At 44.5% G+C, this 16369-nt stretch overlaps 2 protein-coding genes across 7 annotated transcripts in view; one reads left to right on the top strand and one right to left on the bottom strand.

Moving 5' to 3' along the window:
* TBP (TATA-box binding protein) overlaps window positions 1-3610 on the bottom strand; it is a 15335-nt gene extending 11725 nt beyond the window's left edge. For 2 of the 5 annotated variants that reach the window (XM_084828070.1, XM_084828069.1), the window contains exon 1: window positions 3564-3610. The gene's annotated coding sequence lies outside the window, so the exon portion shown is untranslated. Of the gene's footprint in view, window positions 1-360; window positions 482-2930; window positions 2994-3432 lie in introns of all 5 variants that reach the window. The other 3 variants (XM_084828072.1, XM_084828073.1, XM_084828071.1) reach the window with 3 other exon arrangements.
* On the top strand, window positions 3281-16369 carry PSMB1 (proteasome 20S subunit beta 1). 2 transcript variants are annotated; one of them, XM_084828074.1, is made up of 6 exons: window positions 3281-3757; window positions 6981-7088; window positions 10187-10268; window positions 11429-11558; window positions 14465-14571; window positions 16085-16369. In XM_084828074.1, the coding sequence occupies exons 1-6, from the start codon at window positions 3630-3632 to the stop codon at window positions 16268-16270; spliced, it is 741 nt and encodes a 246-aa protein (XP_084684200.1). In that variant the 5' UTR covers window positions 3281-3629; the 3' UTR covers window positions 16271-16369. The 2 variants fall into 2 exon arrangements, with proteins under 2 accessions (XP_084684200.1, XP_084684202.1); XM_084828076.1 differs by lacking the exon at window positions 3281-3757 and adding an exon at window positions 4816-4970.

Below are 16369 nucleotides of genomic sequence, written 5' to 3'. Positions count from 1 at the left end.
TTTGGAAGGGGATTGAAAATAAGACACTCAGAACTGTAACAAAAATCAACCGAATATGTAACTATAATATCATGAAGTCCTAAAATTATTTAGTAAGACAACTTGAATATACCTATACTGAGTGCATTATCCCTTAATAACTATTTGCTGTTGGCTGCAAATCTTCTGGTAGCCAAAGTCTGGAGAAGGCCAAAATTACCTACATATAAAAGATGGATCAGAATAATATGACAAATAGCACAATAAAACTGAGTGAGATTTTTTAGACTATCAGGGAAATCCTAAACAGGTTTACTCAGAAGTCAGCCCTATTGAATTCAATGAGACTTATTCCCTAGTTAGTGATTTATACACACTTACCTGGAAGTAAGTTCCATTGTCCACATTATTTAAACACACACTTGCATAGGATTGCACTTTAAAAGGTGGCACACAACACACAGAAATATTTGTTAGATATTGGCACCCTATTAATAGATTTCTGGAAGCAAAAATACATTAGTATTAATGTTTATAATTGTTTTTCAGTACTTTAAATTGGATGAATAATGCCATCTATTTGTTGTACTTATATTAAAATCAATACAAATAATTAAACAAAATTGCCAGTATTATAATTCTATGGTACAGCCACACTTAAAATACTATATACAATTCCTATCGTCCCATATTTAGTGATTAAGGGCACAATCCTATGAAGATAGCTGGCAGCCTCCAAACTCGGAGGCTGCCAAGTATCCAATGCAGGGCAGCTGGAGCACAGAGGCTATCTTTGCTTCTGCTCTCCAGCTTCCCTGAATTTTTGCTAGATGGATAATTTTGCCTGTCTAGCAGCCAGGCTTTGGAGGGGGAGGGAAGGAGGCTGGGGCAGCCATAGGAAGTGTTGTATAGCCGATGCCCCAGTCTCCTCTCCTCCCTGCCCCTGGGAACAACCCCTTTCCCCCATCTATGTGCTCCGTTTCTGACAGTGGAGACGTAGCCCGAACTGTGTTGGCTCTGACAGGGAGGGGGAGGGGAGCATGGTTCCTGGGCTCTGGGGTTGGAGCCCTGTTCCTGACCTCAGAGCCCAGAAACCAAACAATCCTAAGTCACCACAAACACTGTCTCCAGGCACAATCCCATGCATGTTTAGATTGAAAAAAAAAATCCTACAACTCCCAGCCAGCATCTAGAGTTGTAGGATTTTTTTCAGTCTAAACAGGCATAGGATTGTGCCCAAAACTCTTGTTTCCTCTAGCAGTACACACTGAAGGCCACCATCCAAACAGCATTTTTATGTCACCAACAAGAACTACACCATGTGAATGTAATGATCTTACTAATGATGCACCAAATATTTCAGTGTCAAAGCAAAAGCAAAGACAGAATTCTTGGTGCAAACACCCTTCTACTTATATTGTTTTACTGCTAGACAGAGTTTAATCCTACTCATACACTATTTCCAACTTCAAAGATGGCAGAATTACATAAGTGCACAAAAGCATATGCACACTTGCATATTGCAGTTCTCTGTAAAACAACTCCATTATTTATAGCTTTCACCAAACACAAAAATACACATAACATGAATGGCACAAACTCATGTGCCATGGCTCACTTGTAGAGCATCTGTTGTGCAAGCAGAAGGTCCAAAGTTCAGTCCCTGGCATCTCCAGGTAGGGCTGGAAAAACTCCTGCCTGAAACCCTGGAGAGCCACTGTTAGGGCTAGAAGGACCAATGGTTTGACTCTGTATAAGGCAGCTTCCTAAGGTCCTATGACTTTTACTGAAACCATTAGCCATTTACATTGCTCTCATAGGCATCACAAGGATTCCACCAGTACCTTTTATGGATCACGGTAGAACTTCAAAAGCCACTTGACCATGAGGTTTAGGATTAATAACATGACTTCTTGTTTCTATGTTGGTCAACCCATTTAGATCAAGTACTTGAAACAAAGCCAATGCAGGCCCACCAAAGTCAGATTAATGGTACAATCCACACTCCACTGCACCTTTTTGCAAAACGTCTTGAGATTTGTGTAACACCCAAAATTACACAGAAACAGCTTCAATCTCACGGTGTTCAAGAGGGCATAGGTTTCTAGGCTAAAGAAAGATTTCCCTCCATCCCTCCCTGAACTGGTTTTATATGCTCACACACACACTCTCTCTCTCTCCATATATATATATATATATATATATATATGGGGGGGGGAGAGACAGACAGACAGTATGTTGTAGTGGTTATAGTGTTGGACCAGGACTCAGGGGATCTGGGTTCTAGTCCCCACTTCGCCATTAAGCTCACTGGGTGACTTTAAGCCAATCACTGACATAAGAACAGCCATGCTGGATCAGACCAAGGGCTCATCTAGTCCAGCATTCTGTTCACACAGTGGCCAACTAGCTGTCAACCAGGAAACCACAAGCAGGGCATGAGCACAACAGCACCCTCCCATCCATGTTCCACAGCAACTGGTATACATAGGCATACTGCCTCAGGTACTGGAAGTGGCACATAGCCATCAAGCCTAGTAGCCATTGATAGCCTTCTCCTCCAGGAATTTGTCTAACCCCCTTTTAAAGCCATCCAAATTGGTGGCCATCACTACATCTTGGGGTAGCAAATGCCATAGTTTAACTGTGTGCTGTGTGAAGAAGTACTTCCTTGTATCTGTCCTGAATCTCCCACCAATCAACTACATGGGATGACCTCAGGTTCTAGTATTATTAGAGAGGGAGAAAAATGTCTTCCTGTCCACATTCCCCACACCATGCATAATTTTGTACACTTCTATGTACACATGTCTCCCCTTGCCCTCCTTTTTTCCAAGCTAAACAATCCCAGCTGTTGTAACCTTCCCTCACAGGGGAGATGGTCCAGCCCCTTGATTACTTTAGTTGCCCCTTTCTGCACTTTTTCTAGCCTGACTCTCAGCCTAACCTACCCCAGATGGTTGTTGTGAGGTTAAAACGGAGAGGAGGAGGATCATGTAAGCCGCCTTGGGTTCCTGGCAAGAGGAAAAAGGCGGGATATAAATGTAATAAAAAAATAAAAAACGCTAACTGGCATATGCACGCTGCCTTGTGCGTAAGTCCCATACAACAGCGTGGGGCTTGCTTCCAAGTAAACATGCACAGGATCGGGCTGTAGGCGTCCCACATCCAGTGGAGGTGCAGAAACACCAATGGTTACTATTTCTCGGGGGTGGGGGCGGGAGGACCACACTGGCCAAAAAACGCAAAGAACCCCGAGAGGGGGAGACGCCAGAGGCTTCCCCATCCTGCCCATACAGGCGAAGGGAAAGAGCCTCCCGCGCTTCCGCTCGAGCGGAGAGGCGCGGGGCGGGCGAGTGGGCGCTGTTGGGCCCAACTAGCGGTCAAGGGAGCTGCCAATTTCCTACGGGCACCGGGGGCAGAAAGGGTCTCGCTCGTGTTTTTGGAGCCTACTTCGCCGCCGCTGCCTCCAGCCGCCCTATAGAAACCCGCCCAAGGAGCCCATCGCCCTCTCAACGGCCTCCAGAAAGGGGGCAACTGAAGCGACAGGCAAAGGGCGACGCTGACGGGACCCAGCGACTTACCGCTCCACAAGTTCTCCCGACCGAAGCTGTGCCCCCGCGCTCGGCTCAGTTGGCGGCGCACCCCTAATGCGTCATCCGAGCCAGCCGACTGCGATCACGGTTACCTCGGCCGCCAGCTTTCTTCAGGGCGGAAGAACGGCGAGGAGGGAGAGGAAGGGAGAAACACGCAGGCGCGTCCGGACTGCCCTGAAGAGGTAGAGGCATGCCATAAAGCAGCCTTCCCCGACCTGGTGCCCTCCAGATAGGCTGGGCAACAGCTCCGCTGGCGGATTATGGGAACTGTAGTTCAACACCTCTAGACGGCGACAGGCTGGGGAAGGCTGCCGTAGAGAGCCAGGGTGATGCAGTGGACTGGGGCTCGGGACATCCGGGTTCTAGTACCCATTCGCCATGAAGCTCACCGGGTGACTTTAGGCCAGTCACCGACTCTCAGCCTAACCCACCTCACAGGGTTGTTGTGAGGATAAAACGGAGAGGAGAAGAGCCATGAATGCCGCCTTGAGCTCCTTAGAAGAAAAAAAGAAGGCGGGATATAAATGCAATAATAAATAAGAAAACAGAGATTAAAGGAGGAGGGGGGGTGAGGACAAGCTAGGCTAGAGACAGGTAAGACAGGCAGCAGCTGCTGCTCTGCAGAGATGCCGAGGGAGCACAACCACGTGCGCCTCCTGTGGCTGGCAAATGGGGCTGCGCGGAGAGAGACGGGGGGGGGGGGGTAGTGCGGCTCCTCCTCCTGTCCGCCTTGTGCTCCTGCCCCGCGGAGGACGGCTTTCAATCTTAGGCCAGCAGCGCAGGGCTGGTGTGGGTCGTGTGTGTTGCTGCTCTCGCCTGACTATATTAAGAAGTCTCTTCTCCTCCGTCCCCGCCTCCATTTCACTGCCCAGTCCCGGGCCTCACTTTCTGCATCCTGCAGTCCCTATACACACGCTCCCTCCCTCCAAGAAGCGTGCTTCGATTCGAAGTATTCACACGCAGGGATGGGGAACGGGTGGCCTACATCTCCCATCACCAAGGGCTGATGGGAGCTGCAGTCTAACAACTCCTGCAGGGCCGCACGCTCCCCAGCCTTGATTCACAGTTTGAATAGCCCTGGGCCTCCTCCACCCCCGGCAGGAGATTCGGTTGACGGTTTTTAGCACCCCTCCTACTGCTGGGGGCGCTGTGACGCACAAATGCGAACAGCGGCTGGCACGGAAGAGGCCCGCCTAGAGAGGGCCCGGAAACTCAGTTCCGTTTCCGGCCACGCCATTTTGCCGTGAGACAGCAGCTCCTGGGGAAGTGGCGGATTGCTGGCGCTGCGATGCTGTCGACCGCCGGTTATGTCGAGCCCGCGCTTGGGCTCGGTTGTGAGGCTGAACGGGGCTCTGCCGTACAGCACCGCTTCTCCCCCTACACGTTCAACGGCGGGTAAGTGCCTGCCTGCGAGCCGCTTCCTTTCCTGTGCCTTGCTGCTTGGCCGTCTCTACCCCTCCTAGCGCCGAAATTATGGTAGTTTCTCTCTCTCTCTCTCTCTCTCTCTGTCTCTCACACACACAGACGCACCAGGATGGGCATTCTGTCTTTCCCCCGAGATTGTAAAACCTTTCCGCCATATACAGCGGCTCCTAACTTAAGTAAAAACACGGAAATACAGTTCTGAAAATTGCAGTCAACGCAACGGCAAAGGTCAGGCGCGTAAAATCATTAAAAAAAAAAACACAAAAAACCAGCAGGATGGAACATCACAATGGGTCAATTTAAAAAAGATTATTAAATTTGGATAATGTGGGACTGCCTTTGAAAACGGGCCGGAAACTTCAGCTAGTCCGAAACAGGGTTGCTGGATTGTTAATGGGGACTGGCTGATACAATCACATGATGCCAGTATTTTGCCAATTGCACTGGCTGCCAGTCTGTTTCCAGGCCCAATACAAAGCTGGTTTTAATTTGTAAAGCCCTAAACAGCATGAGGCTGGATTACTTGGAGGTAACCTCCAGTATTCACCTCCCTGGTGTTTATGGTCATCATCTGATGCCCTTCCCCAGGTGTTCTCACGAAATGAGGCAAGCCAGTTGACTACAAGAAAGAGGGCCTTTTCAGTGGTGACGCTGTCTGTAGAATGCCCTTCCAAAAGAGATTTGCCTGGCATCTGCATTACGATCTTTTTGGCTTCAGTTGAAGACATTTCTATTTTCCTTGGCATTTTGGAACTGTTTTAATGTTTTTAGATCTTTGCACTGTTTTATTGTTGCAGTTGGTTTACTTTTGAGTTTAGTATGTTCTATGCTGATTTTTTCTTGATTTTATCTCACTTGTTTTATTGTCATGCTTCCATTGTTACCTTGTATTTTGTTTTTTAATTTATACACTGCAATTTGTATACACTTTGGTTATTGGGCATCTTTAAAATGTAATAAAGGAAGAAAGTATTGTAGGAGGAGACAAAAAATTCAGAGCAGATTAAAAGCAAGGCAAAAAAAGTCTTCACTTCCTCAGTGAGAGCAGCCAAAAAAAATTAACCTTTTGTTACATTAAGCCCTGTGCAGTTGTTTGGTGAATTCATGAAGGGGGAGACCTTTAGGGAATAGATAACCTTAAACTTTCTGTAGCAGAGTCTGTTCTAATTTGGCACAGTCCTACCTACTTTTATATATGTTTTAAAAAGGTAGGACGAATTCTTGGTATCATGGCATAGTTTACAAGTGTGCTAAACTGGGTGGATTGTACTTTCAGCTGTCACTTTAACTAGGTGATAAATGCTAGCAGTTTGTGTGACCACCACTTCTGGTTCCATACTTCTGGTTAATAGCATGGGAACAGGAAATACGACCACCCTCTTGTACCCTAGGAGCTACGCAGGAGTTGGCATTGCATGTGGACTGCAAGTACTACACGTTTCTACGGCATTTGTCTATGTACGTGTCTTAACTTTTATTTCTGGTCCCCAATCTAGGTAGGTGAGGGAAAGGGGCTTCTTTTCCTTGAACGCTTCCTGCCATACTATTACTTATACATTTTGAACATGAGTAGAAAACATTTAAAGAAAATTCCCAAGTTAAGTAATGCAGCACCTAAACCACAATGTTGTACATTCATTCCAGAATTGTGAGTAGTCCCTGCGACTACTCACAATTGTACTCACTACAGTTGTGAATAGTTTATTGTGGGGTAGGCAGTCTGGTGCCCTTGAAAAGTTTTGGACCACAACTCCCATAGTCCCTGACCATTGGCCATACTGGCTGGGGCTTATGGGACTTGTAGTCCCGGAGATCTGGAGGAACTATGTTTACCCCTGCTTTATTGGAACAATCCAAACTGCAAAGCAAAACCTATAGTACAGGTTTGCTGGATTTCTTGTCTTTGGGTTCTAGAGCCAAATTAAACCAGCTAATGCTGAATATATTCAGAAGCATTGTCCTTTTCTCTTCTATTTTAAGTACTGTATTGGCAATTGCTGGGGAAGATTTCTCTATTGTTGCCTCAGACACCCGACTGAGTGAAGAATATGCAGTTCATAGCCGGGACAGTCCAAAATGCTACAAATTGTAAGTATAAGTTGAGAGAATATAAAACTGTAAAACACATTGTTTCTGGTTGTTTGTATAAGCTTGATTTGATTTCTGATAAACTTAATTATATATCCTTTTTTCATGAACCAGAATGTTAGCTGAACTAAAGTGCTATAGTAAAGAACTTTGCCTATCCCTGATATGTGTTTTGACATAATATGTTCTCCGTCTGCTTCAGACATGGTAATATTCTGTGCTCAGGGGTCTTTGAAGTTGTGTTTCTCAAATAGTAATGCCTGCCCCCTCCAAACTTCATGGCAAACAGCTTTTGAAACCAAGGGAGACCTTTAAAAGTACAGAGAATGTGTCATGGTGAAATCTGCTGTACAAATGCAAAAGAAAAAAACCAGTACATGTCTTTAGGTGCATTTAGGCTGAAATCCGAAGCACGCTAGAGCAGACTTCCTCGATTTGTGCCCTCCAGATGTTTTGAATTTCAACTCCCACCAGCCCAAGTGAATGTGGCTAATGGTCAAGAATTCTTAGAATTGTAGTCTAAAACATCTGGAAGGCACCAGTTTGGGGGTGCCTGCACTAGAGAGTAAACCTCATTGAATTCAGTGAGATTTACTTCTGATTAAACATCACTAAGATTGTATAGCTAAGGTAACTCTTGGATCCTGGCTTGTGGTGGCTATGTAGATGCTTCAGATTGCCAGCCCACTCCAAGGAGTAGCAGTGGCTAAAAGCAGTTCTAGTTTCATTATCAAACGTGTTTCACCTTGTCAATATGTTTCTCTTGATTGCTTCAGAATTTGCTAAGGGAGAGGAGAGAAATTGTTAGTTTAAACTGTTAGTTCCACTGTCAATCAGTCACATTTTATTATGCTCTAGCCAATCAGGCTTTAGCACACAAATCATTAAAAAAGGCAAACACATAAGACAGTAATAAAATGAAATGGAAGAGATCAATACTATCAACATAAGAGCATGCTATGGAACTGAGGGTCATTAGTTTAAGTACGTCTAAAAACATAATTGTATCACCAGGCAGATTAAAAATGTATCTCTTTGCCAAGGCCAGCTTGGCATACTTAGCACTTTGATATGATATGTAATAATCTGTTCCTTCTAGTAAAAATACAATTTTCTTTAGAGGGGAATAATCTCTAATATTATCAATAAGGGGGTCCAGATATTGAGTTCTTAGTTCTGAATACAGAGAGCATTCTAGAAAGAAATGAAGTCCTGTGTTTTCTTACAGCCATTAGGGCATTCTCTATTTGTATTTGGTAGACTAGCATGATGCCCTTTGACTTCCATCAGCAGTAAAGTATTCAGTCTGTATTTGATTAAGAGTCTCTTAAAGTCATGCAGGCAGGTGGAGGCCAAATATAGGGGCAGTTTCCCAGGATATATAGTAAGGTTTCTTATACAATACATTAGAATGACAGTTGAACACTAACTTGCTAGTATCCTGGAAATCAATATCAGCTAAGCTCTGTGCAACTTCTAGTCTGGCACTATTATAGTCCTTTGCAGCCAAATAACCTACTGAGAATCCCAATTCAGGTATAAGGTGACCAATTTTAGTAGCCTATGATTCTGAGCCCATTTCCTCATATGCCTTTTAAGACAAGAGGAGGGGCCTGTTGGAAAATTATCTTGAGCCAGTAATAAATGGCTGCTTTCTGGACCAAAGTTCTCGCTGAACAGCAGGCAGACTGCAGGCGTACTACCACTTTAGAAGAAGATCTAGAGACTCCCAGGGCTCTTGTTAAGAATTTGTTGTTCTGAATCCAGCACTGCAGTGTTTGAGTAAACCCATACAGCTGCCCCATACAAAAGCTGGGGCAATAGCTTAGATTTAGAGTTCAAGAAGGGGCGCTACTCACCTACCACGAAGTTCAGCTGCATAACGAAAAATAGTATTAGCCATTATGTTGGCTGCTGACACTGCAGCTTTAAGGTGGGTGGTCCAGGATCCTGAATTCTGTATCGTTACACCCAGATATTTATACGAGCTGACTTGCTGTAGCTGCTGGGAGTCTAGACACCAGTGATATTTCTGCCTTCTCTTTCCAAGGACCATTATTTTAGTTTTAGAATAGTTGACATCTAAAAGCTCTCTTCTGCAATATACACCTGGGGCTCTCAAGAGCCTTTGCAGCCCCACCTGTGTATATGAGAGAAGAATGGCATCGTCCACGTATAATAAAATGGGAATATCTTTTTCTCTTAGTCGGGGGGGGGGGGGGACTGTGGGCCAGATAAGGCAGAAACTATGTCATTAATATACATGTTCAATCAAAGGGGGGCTAGCAGATACCCTTGACATATACTCTTATTAACTGGAATGGCTTCTGAAAGGCCACCCTTAGCTGTTACTGGGACTTACAGGCTGGAATTATTGTGGAAGTTCTACCTAGCTATGATAACTAATAGCTGCCAGTAGACATATTCATGAATTTGTCTAATCCCCCTTTAAAGCCATCTGAGCCAGTGGTCATCATCATCATGTGTGTCAGTTTGTTTGTTTGTTTGTTTATTTATTACATTTATATCCCGCCTTTTTTTCCTCCTTAAGAAACCCAAGGTGGCTTACGTGATCCGCCGCCTGTCCATGTTATCCTCACAACAACAACCCTGTGAGGTAGGTTGGGCTGAGAGTCTGTGACTGGCCCAAAGTCACCCAGTGAGCTTCTATGGCCGAGTGGGGACTAAAACCTGGATCTCCTGATTCCCAGTCCAACATTCTAGTCATTACACCACACTGGCTCTAAGTTTATTCCATATAATCATATAATTGCTACAGTTGTGTGTATGGCTGTACACAAGTAAAAGTTTACACTGTGTGGCCCCCATGTAGTACTGAGCATGAGCTGCTTGCCATCATGTTGAGTAAAAGCAATATTGGTGCTTCCCTGATCAGCCCTTGTTCCAGGCATTTTAAGCAGTAAACTTATAATTCCTGCACAGGTTTATGAAAAATTGCATGAGAAGGTATGCTTGGATGTGTCTGTTTATAGATTTTCACAACTTAAAGTGCTTTAACAAAAATCCTTATATAAGAAAATGTATCGATGTACCATGTCAAGGTTACTTAAAATCATGTCAATATTACATTTGTACAGGACAGACACAACAGTTATTGGCTGCAGTGGATTTCATGGAGACTGTCTTACGCTTACTAAAATCCTTGAAGCAAGATTAAAGGTAGATGATCACTGTGCATGCTTCCAAATGAAGGTGGCCAAACATTAGCAAAGGATCAGCAAAGAAAGCAATAGCTTTAAGTCTAAAGGTTGTATCCAGTGGTGTCATTCCGCTAGCACAAAGCTTCTACCAATTGCAGAAATGCCGTTTTCATCCTTGTGTGAGTTAGATCCAGTACTCAGATTCCACTTTCGTAAGCTGTTGCCCAAGTGTTTTTACAACTCATTATGACTTAGAGAACAATTTTATGGCCCCTAGACAGCATCTTGGGGGACATAGGGTTGTTTGGTTTCTGGACTCCGAGGTCAGAACCAGGGCTCCAACCTTAGAGCCAGAAACTGCACTCCCCTCCCCCTTGTAGCTAGGGTGGGTCTGTCTGTGTCTTCATGCTTGGAAACAGAGTGTGGAGACGGGAAAAGGGGGCATTCCTGGGTGCAGGGAGGGGAGGAGACTGGAGCATTGGCCATACAATGTTTCTTATGGCTGCCCCAGGCTCCTGCCTTCCCCCTCTGAAGTGCCACTGCTAGGTGGGCTAAATTGCCCATCTAGCAGAAATGCAGGGTGGTTGGAGAGTGGAGGTGAAGATCACCTCTGTGCTCCAGCTGCCCTGCATTGGTTACTCAGCAGCCTTTGAGTTCGGAGGCTGCCAACTATCTTCGCAGGACTGCACCCTTAATTATACTAGGTGTTGCTTGTGCTGGTTGTGTAGTTCTTCTGTTGCTTGCACAGCTGCTAGTGGAACACACAACTATTAGGAGAACCACACCACCTCTTGCACGTTTTCTGCTAGTGATACATTGGATACAACCATAGACGTTCCTATTCGCATGTTGGCAAAATACCAAATATTATTCCTCTGTACAACTCCTAAAGCATGCCGGTTGCTTACAAAGTAAATATGCTGGGGGGAAGGGGGTTTACCATTGGAGTTTGTGTAAAATTTAGAAAACTGTTTTAATATTGGATGATAGCAGCTGTTTAAAAAGCTCCTGTAAGCTTGTTTCTGAAAGCTGAATTTGTAACCAAAATGTGCAGTGGAGTGCCAGATTAAAACATTTCTTTGCCTGATGGGGAAGGTTTAAATATACCCTTCTGATCTCCTTCCCTAGTGATAAAAATATCATAAATTAACTAATTAAATTACTATTATTTGGTTTCAGATGTATAAGCATTCCAATAACAAGACGATGAGTTCAGGTGCTATTGCAGCCATGCTTTCTACAATCCTGTATTCCCGACGCTTCTTCCCTTACTATGTTTACAACATAATTGGTGGATTGGATGAAGAAGGTAAAGTCCAATGTGCACTCCCAGTAGAGACATGAGGAAAACTGCTCTCCTGCAGATGATGGATAATAGCTTTAGGTTGGGAAAAGAAGACACTTCATCCAAGGGGGCGGGCTGTAGTTCAGTGGAGCTTTGCATGTAGATGGTCCCAGGCTTGATGTCCGGCATCTCCAGATAGGGCTAGGAAAGAATCCTGCCTGGTGCGCCATTGCTGCCAGTCAGTGTCAACACTACTGGGCTGGGTGGGCCCATGGTCTGATTCCTGTGTTCCTAAGACGTTTCTGAAATTAGCTATCTCTAAATGGTAGACGTTTCCTAATGTGAACTAAACCTTAGCATAAATATATCCGCATTCATTTTGGCATGAGATAAAAGTTGTTACTGCGAAGTCTTTCATTTTCACCTGGTCCTGTAAAAAGAGTATCTTATTGAGCCAGGTGACCATCAAAGACATTGTAGCAGCAACTTTTACAAGCAGTATGAGTTGCAGCTGGTGACTTAAGGTGCAATCCTGTGCATGTCTACTTTAAAGGAAGACCTACTGTGTTCCTGAGGGGCTTAGTAAGTGCATTTTGGTTTGCAGCCTTAACATCCTTGGAAAAATGTCATTTCAAATATTTACATTCCGTTTCTCAAAGGAAAAAGTTCCCTGCTCTCAAGAAATCTTTTAAGGATGAAGTGCTTCTCAGCTGTAGAAACAAATATGGTGTGAGCAAAAAAAAAAAACACCACCTAGAGAAAAGTGTGCAGTGGAGCTGGGGAAAGCTGGCTCCCCTGCCCCCTTCTCCTCCCAGCCCCCTGAAGTGCCTCTCCCAAGGGTTGTGGGACCCAGCTGAATGGAGGGAGGGGTGATCCCTGAAAATTGGGCAGAGATTTAAGTTCAAATTAATATACATTCATAGCTTTGGATCCAAAGGTTTCCTTCCCCTTCAGTCAACAGAAGGGTTCCTCCTTTGAAGCCAGCCCATTATGTCTTAAAAGTGAATCCATGACCCAAGCACATGCAAAAGAACTAGCCAGAGGTAAAAATATTTGACACTTGCCATCAAGCTTGATAAATTTAACATAATAGCCAAGTATTGTATTTAATTATTTGTGCAAATTATGTATATTTAGACCAGGCTTTCCCAACCTGGTGCCCTCCAGATAGTCTGAGAACCCCATCATTCCCAGCTAGCATGTTGTTGTTGTTGTTGTTCAGTCGTTCAGTCGTGTCTGACTCTTCGTGACCCCATGGACCATAGCACGCCAGGCCTTCCTGTCCTGCGCTCTCTCCCGGAGCGTGCTCAAGTTCATATTCATTGCATCCGTGATGCTATCTAGCCATCTCATCCTCTGCCGTCCCCTTCTCCTTTTGCCTTCAGTCTTTCCCAGCATCAGGGTCTTTTCCAGGGAGTTTTCTCTTCGCATTAGGTGGCCAAAATATTGGAGCTTCAGCTTCATTATCTGTCCTTCCAATGAGCACTCAGGGTTGATTTCCTTTAGGATGGACTGATTTGACCTCCTTGCAGTCCAGGGGACTCGTAAGAGTCTTCTCCAGCACCACAGTTCGAAAGCATCAATTCTTCGGCGCTCAGCCTTCCTTATAGTCCAGCTCTCACAGCCATACATTACTACTGGGAAAACCATAGCTTTGATTAGACGGACCTTTGTCGGCAAGGTGATGTCTCTGCTTCTTACTATGCTGTCTAGGTTTGCCATAGCTTTCCTCCCAAGGAGCAAGCGTCTTTTAATTTCATGGCTACAGTCACCGTCTGTGGTGATCTTGGAGCCCAAGAAAGTAAAATCTGTCACTGCTTCCATTTCTTCCCCTTCTATATGCCAGGAAGTGATAGGGCCAGATGCCATGATCTTCGTTTTTTTAATGTTGAGTTTCAAACCAGCTTTTGCACTCTCCTCTTTCACCCTCAACAAGAGGCTCTTGAGATCCTCTTCGCTTTCTGCCATTAGGGTGGTATCGTCTGCATATCGGAGGTTGTTGATAATTCTCCCGGCAATCTTAATTCCGACCTGTGATTCATCCAACCCGGCATTTCTCATGATGTACTCTGCATATAAGTTAAATAAGCAGGGTGACAATATGCAGCCTTGTCGTACTCTTTTCCCAATTTTGAACCAATCGGTTGTTCCATGTCTGGTTCTTACTGTTGCTTCTTGACCCTCGTACAGGTTTCTCAGCAGACAGGTAAGGTGGTCTGGTACTCCCATCACTTTAAGAATTTGCCACAGTTTGTTGTGATCCACACAACATGGATTGTAGCATGGCCAATGGCTATTCTGGCTGGGGGCGATGAGGGTTGTAGTCCAACACATCTGGAGGGCAGCCAGGTTGTGGAAGACCAATTTAGACCGTTATCCAAGAGCATGGACATTTATTCTCTATCATATGGAGAACGCTGCTCTGCCCAGTAGCTACTAGTCCTTGCTCCATTAAGCAGATACTATCTCTGTTGTGCAAAAGGTATGGATTATGCTCCTAGGTCATATAAATGTTCTATTTATTTACAAGCTCGTGTGTTTTAGTTGTTGCAGCCTTTTGGTATTAATGCTTGTCCAGGAAATGTATGAATTAAACAACCTGCAAGCTTAACTTAAATCAATCCACCTGACTTTTTAGGAGATATGGGAATCTTCATACGTACATTATGTGGTTGGATTTTTAGAATTCATTGTTTTGGACTGTGTTCTCAGCTGCATAATTTCTCTTCCGCTTTTGATGTCCTGTGGTGGTTGCATTTTGTTTATTTGTCCACCATATTCCTTCACCTCAGCTGTGAAATGGCTGCTTTCTCTTAAGCTGCTGGAGAAAAATGAGTGCATGTAGAATTATCCTGCTGTTAGAACTTCTGTGAACTTAGCTTCACTGTTGCTGCATGTGATCCTAATGTCTGCTTCTTTCACTTCTCAAGGGAAGGGTGCAGTGTACAGCTTTGATCCAGTAGGCTCCTACCAGAGAGATACTTTCAAAGCTGGTGGATCAGCTAGTGCCATGCTGCAGCCCCTGCTGGACAACCAGGTGAGAGTTCTGCCATGACTCTATGGTTAGTGGTACATCACCATGTGGTAGTTCAGTTATTCCTGAAATGCTTGATGTTTGTTTAGTTATTTTATTGATTTACAAAATTTATAAACCGCTCTGTATCTAAAAAAGATTACCAAGTGGTGAAATGTTTCTTTTAAAGCATCAGAATACAGAAAAATAAAAATATATAAAAAGTTATACCAATAAAGTGGACACTGGTCACATCTTCTGGCAGGGAATTCTGCAGAGAGGAAGCCAATACCCTAAAAGCTGTACCAAAGCGGACTGTAAATGGACCTCATGTCCATGTGGAACCACCAAGAGCGCCTCATCCTTATAAGGGAGAAGGCGTTCTCATACCTTGTGTGCTACTGATGGCGTTTGTAAGAATTAAGAGTAAAAAATGGAAAGCTTTAGCAACTAACTTTCCAAACTAAGTATACACAGGAGAATGGGCTTGTTAAGTGGTCACTTGTCTGGTTGCCTATGGTGATCAAGAACTGCCTGCAGAGGCCCAGACATAGTAGCTTCATACAAGTTGGTTCTTCTTTCCTCTTAGCCTACTGATTTCTAACATAAGTATTATGTGAGCAAGTAGGTTGGCAGGTGCTTTTGTAGGCTGGCTTGCTAAGATGTGTGAGTTCCTAAAGGGGTTATGTTCTCTGGCTGAACAAGAATGTTCAGGCCACAGGCAGTGGTCCTCACTATTTTCCAGACAGAAGCCACAGCTAATTGGCTGATTGTTCTTGTGTTCTCCTATCCCCCTCCCTGCCCCCCCTCAAAGCCACTTTACAGCTAGCAAGGGTCAAGTCTCCTGACTCTCCACCCCAAGGCTCCCTCCAGTAGCTCAGATGATAACAGCCAGACCACCACTAAAGCAAAGAACAAGGCAAAGCTAAGGAGACCCCGCTGAGAGTGAGCAGCTATTGCAGAGAGGGGCGGGGGGCAAAGAGCTGCTGATGGCCCTTGGGCCTTGCAGTGAAGAACGCTGTCCTAAGTAGAAGGGAAAATAGGAGCAATTCCATCCTTACTTATGCTCCCTGTCTGTATTTTTGTTAATCCAGAGGCAAGGGTAACTTGATGTGCCTTCAAAAGTGTTTGCAAGCTGCATTCAAGTGATTTTTGCATTTATCACTTGATTTACCTAAACATATGAAACTGCTATAATCTCATGATCAGTTGGGATTAGTTGCTGCAGTTTATGTTATGTGATTAACCTGTAGTTTGATACCCAGCAGTGGGAGCCAAAGTGAGTATATTAACTTGGCCTGTGTTTCCTTTCTCATACCCCTGTCATCTAAAGTAATATAGTGATCGCACACCATTTTGTGTCATGGCGGCTTCTTCGTACGTTGCTTGGGTTTTTGAGGGGCACAAACTGGCCAGATACCTGCTAGCCTTGGTGTTGTGGTGCGGCATGAAAAAGTAGTCCCGGTAGTCTTCGTCCCAATTGTCAGATGAAAGCGACAAACTTAAAGGTTGAATAAAATGTCTTTCTTTTTAAAAGGTTGGCCTCAAGAACATGCAGAAAGTGGAACAGGTGTCTTTGTCCTTGGAAAAGGTGTTGCAGCTAGTAAAGGATGTCTTTATTTCTGCTGCAGAAAGAGATGTATACACTGGGGATGCACTAAAAATCTGCATTATCACAAAAGATGGAATTAAGGAAGAAACTGTTCCCTTGCGGAGAGACTAAATCGGTGCACTGCTCAGTTAAAGATCTTCAGTGTTTCACCATAATTTTTATGCATGTTTGCCAGTGGTTTGGCATTTGATGTATTAAAAAAGAAAAGAA

The sequence above is a fragment of the Heloderma suspectum genome, chromosome 1, assembly GCF_057233095.1.
Source record: "Heloderma suspectum isolate Gila_16-S chromosome 1, 16-S_ref, whole genome shotgun sequence".
Classification (NCBI taxonomy): Eukaryota; Metazoa; Chordata; class Lepidosauria; order Squamata; family Helodermatidae; genus Heloderma; species Heloderma suspectum.
Note: the sequence above shows the minus strand (reverse complement) of the source record. Positions and strands in the feature narration are given on the sequence as shown.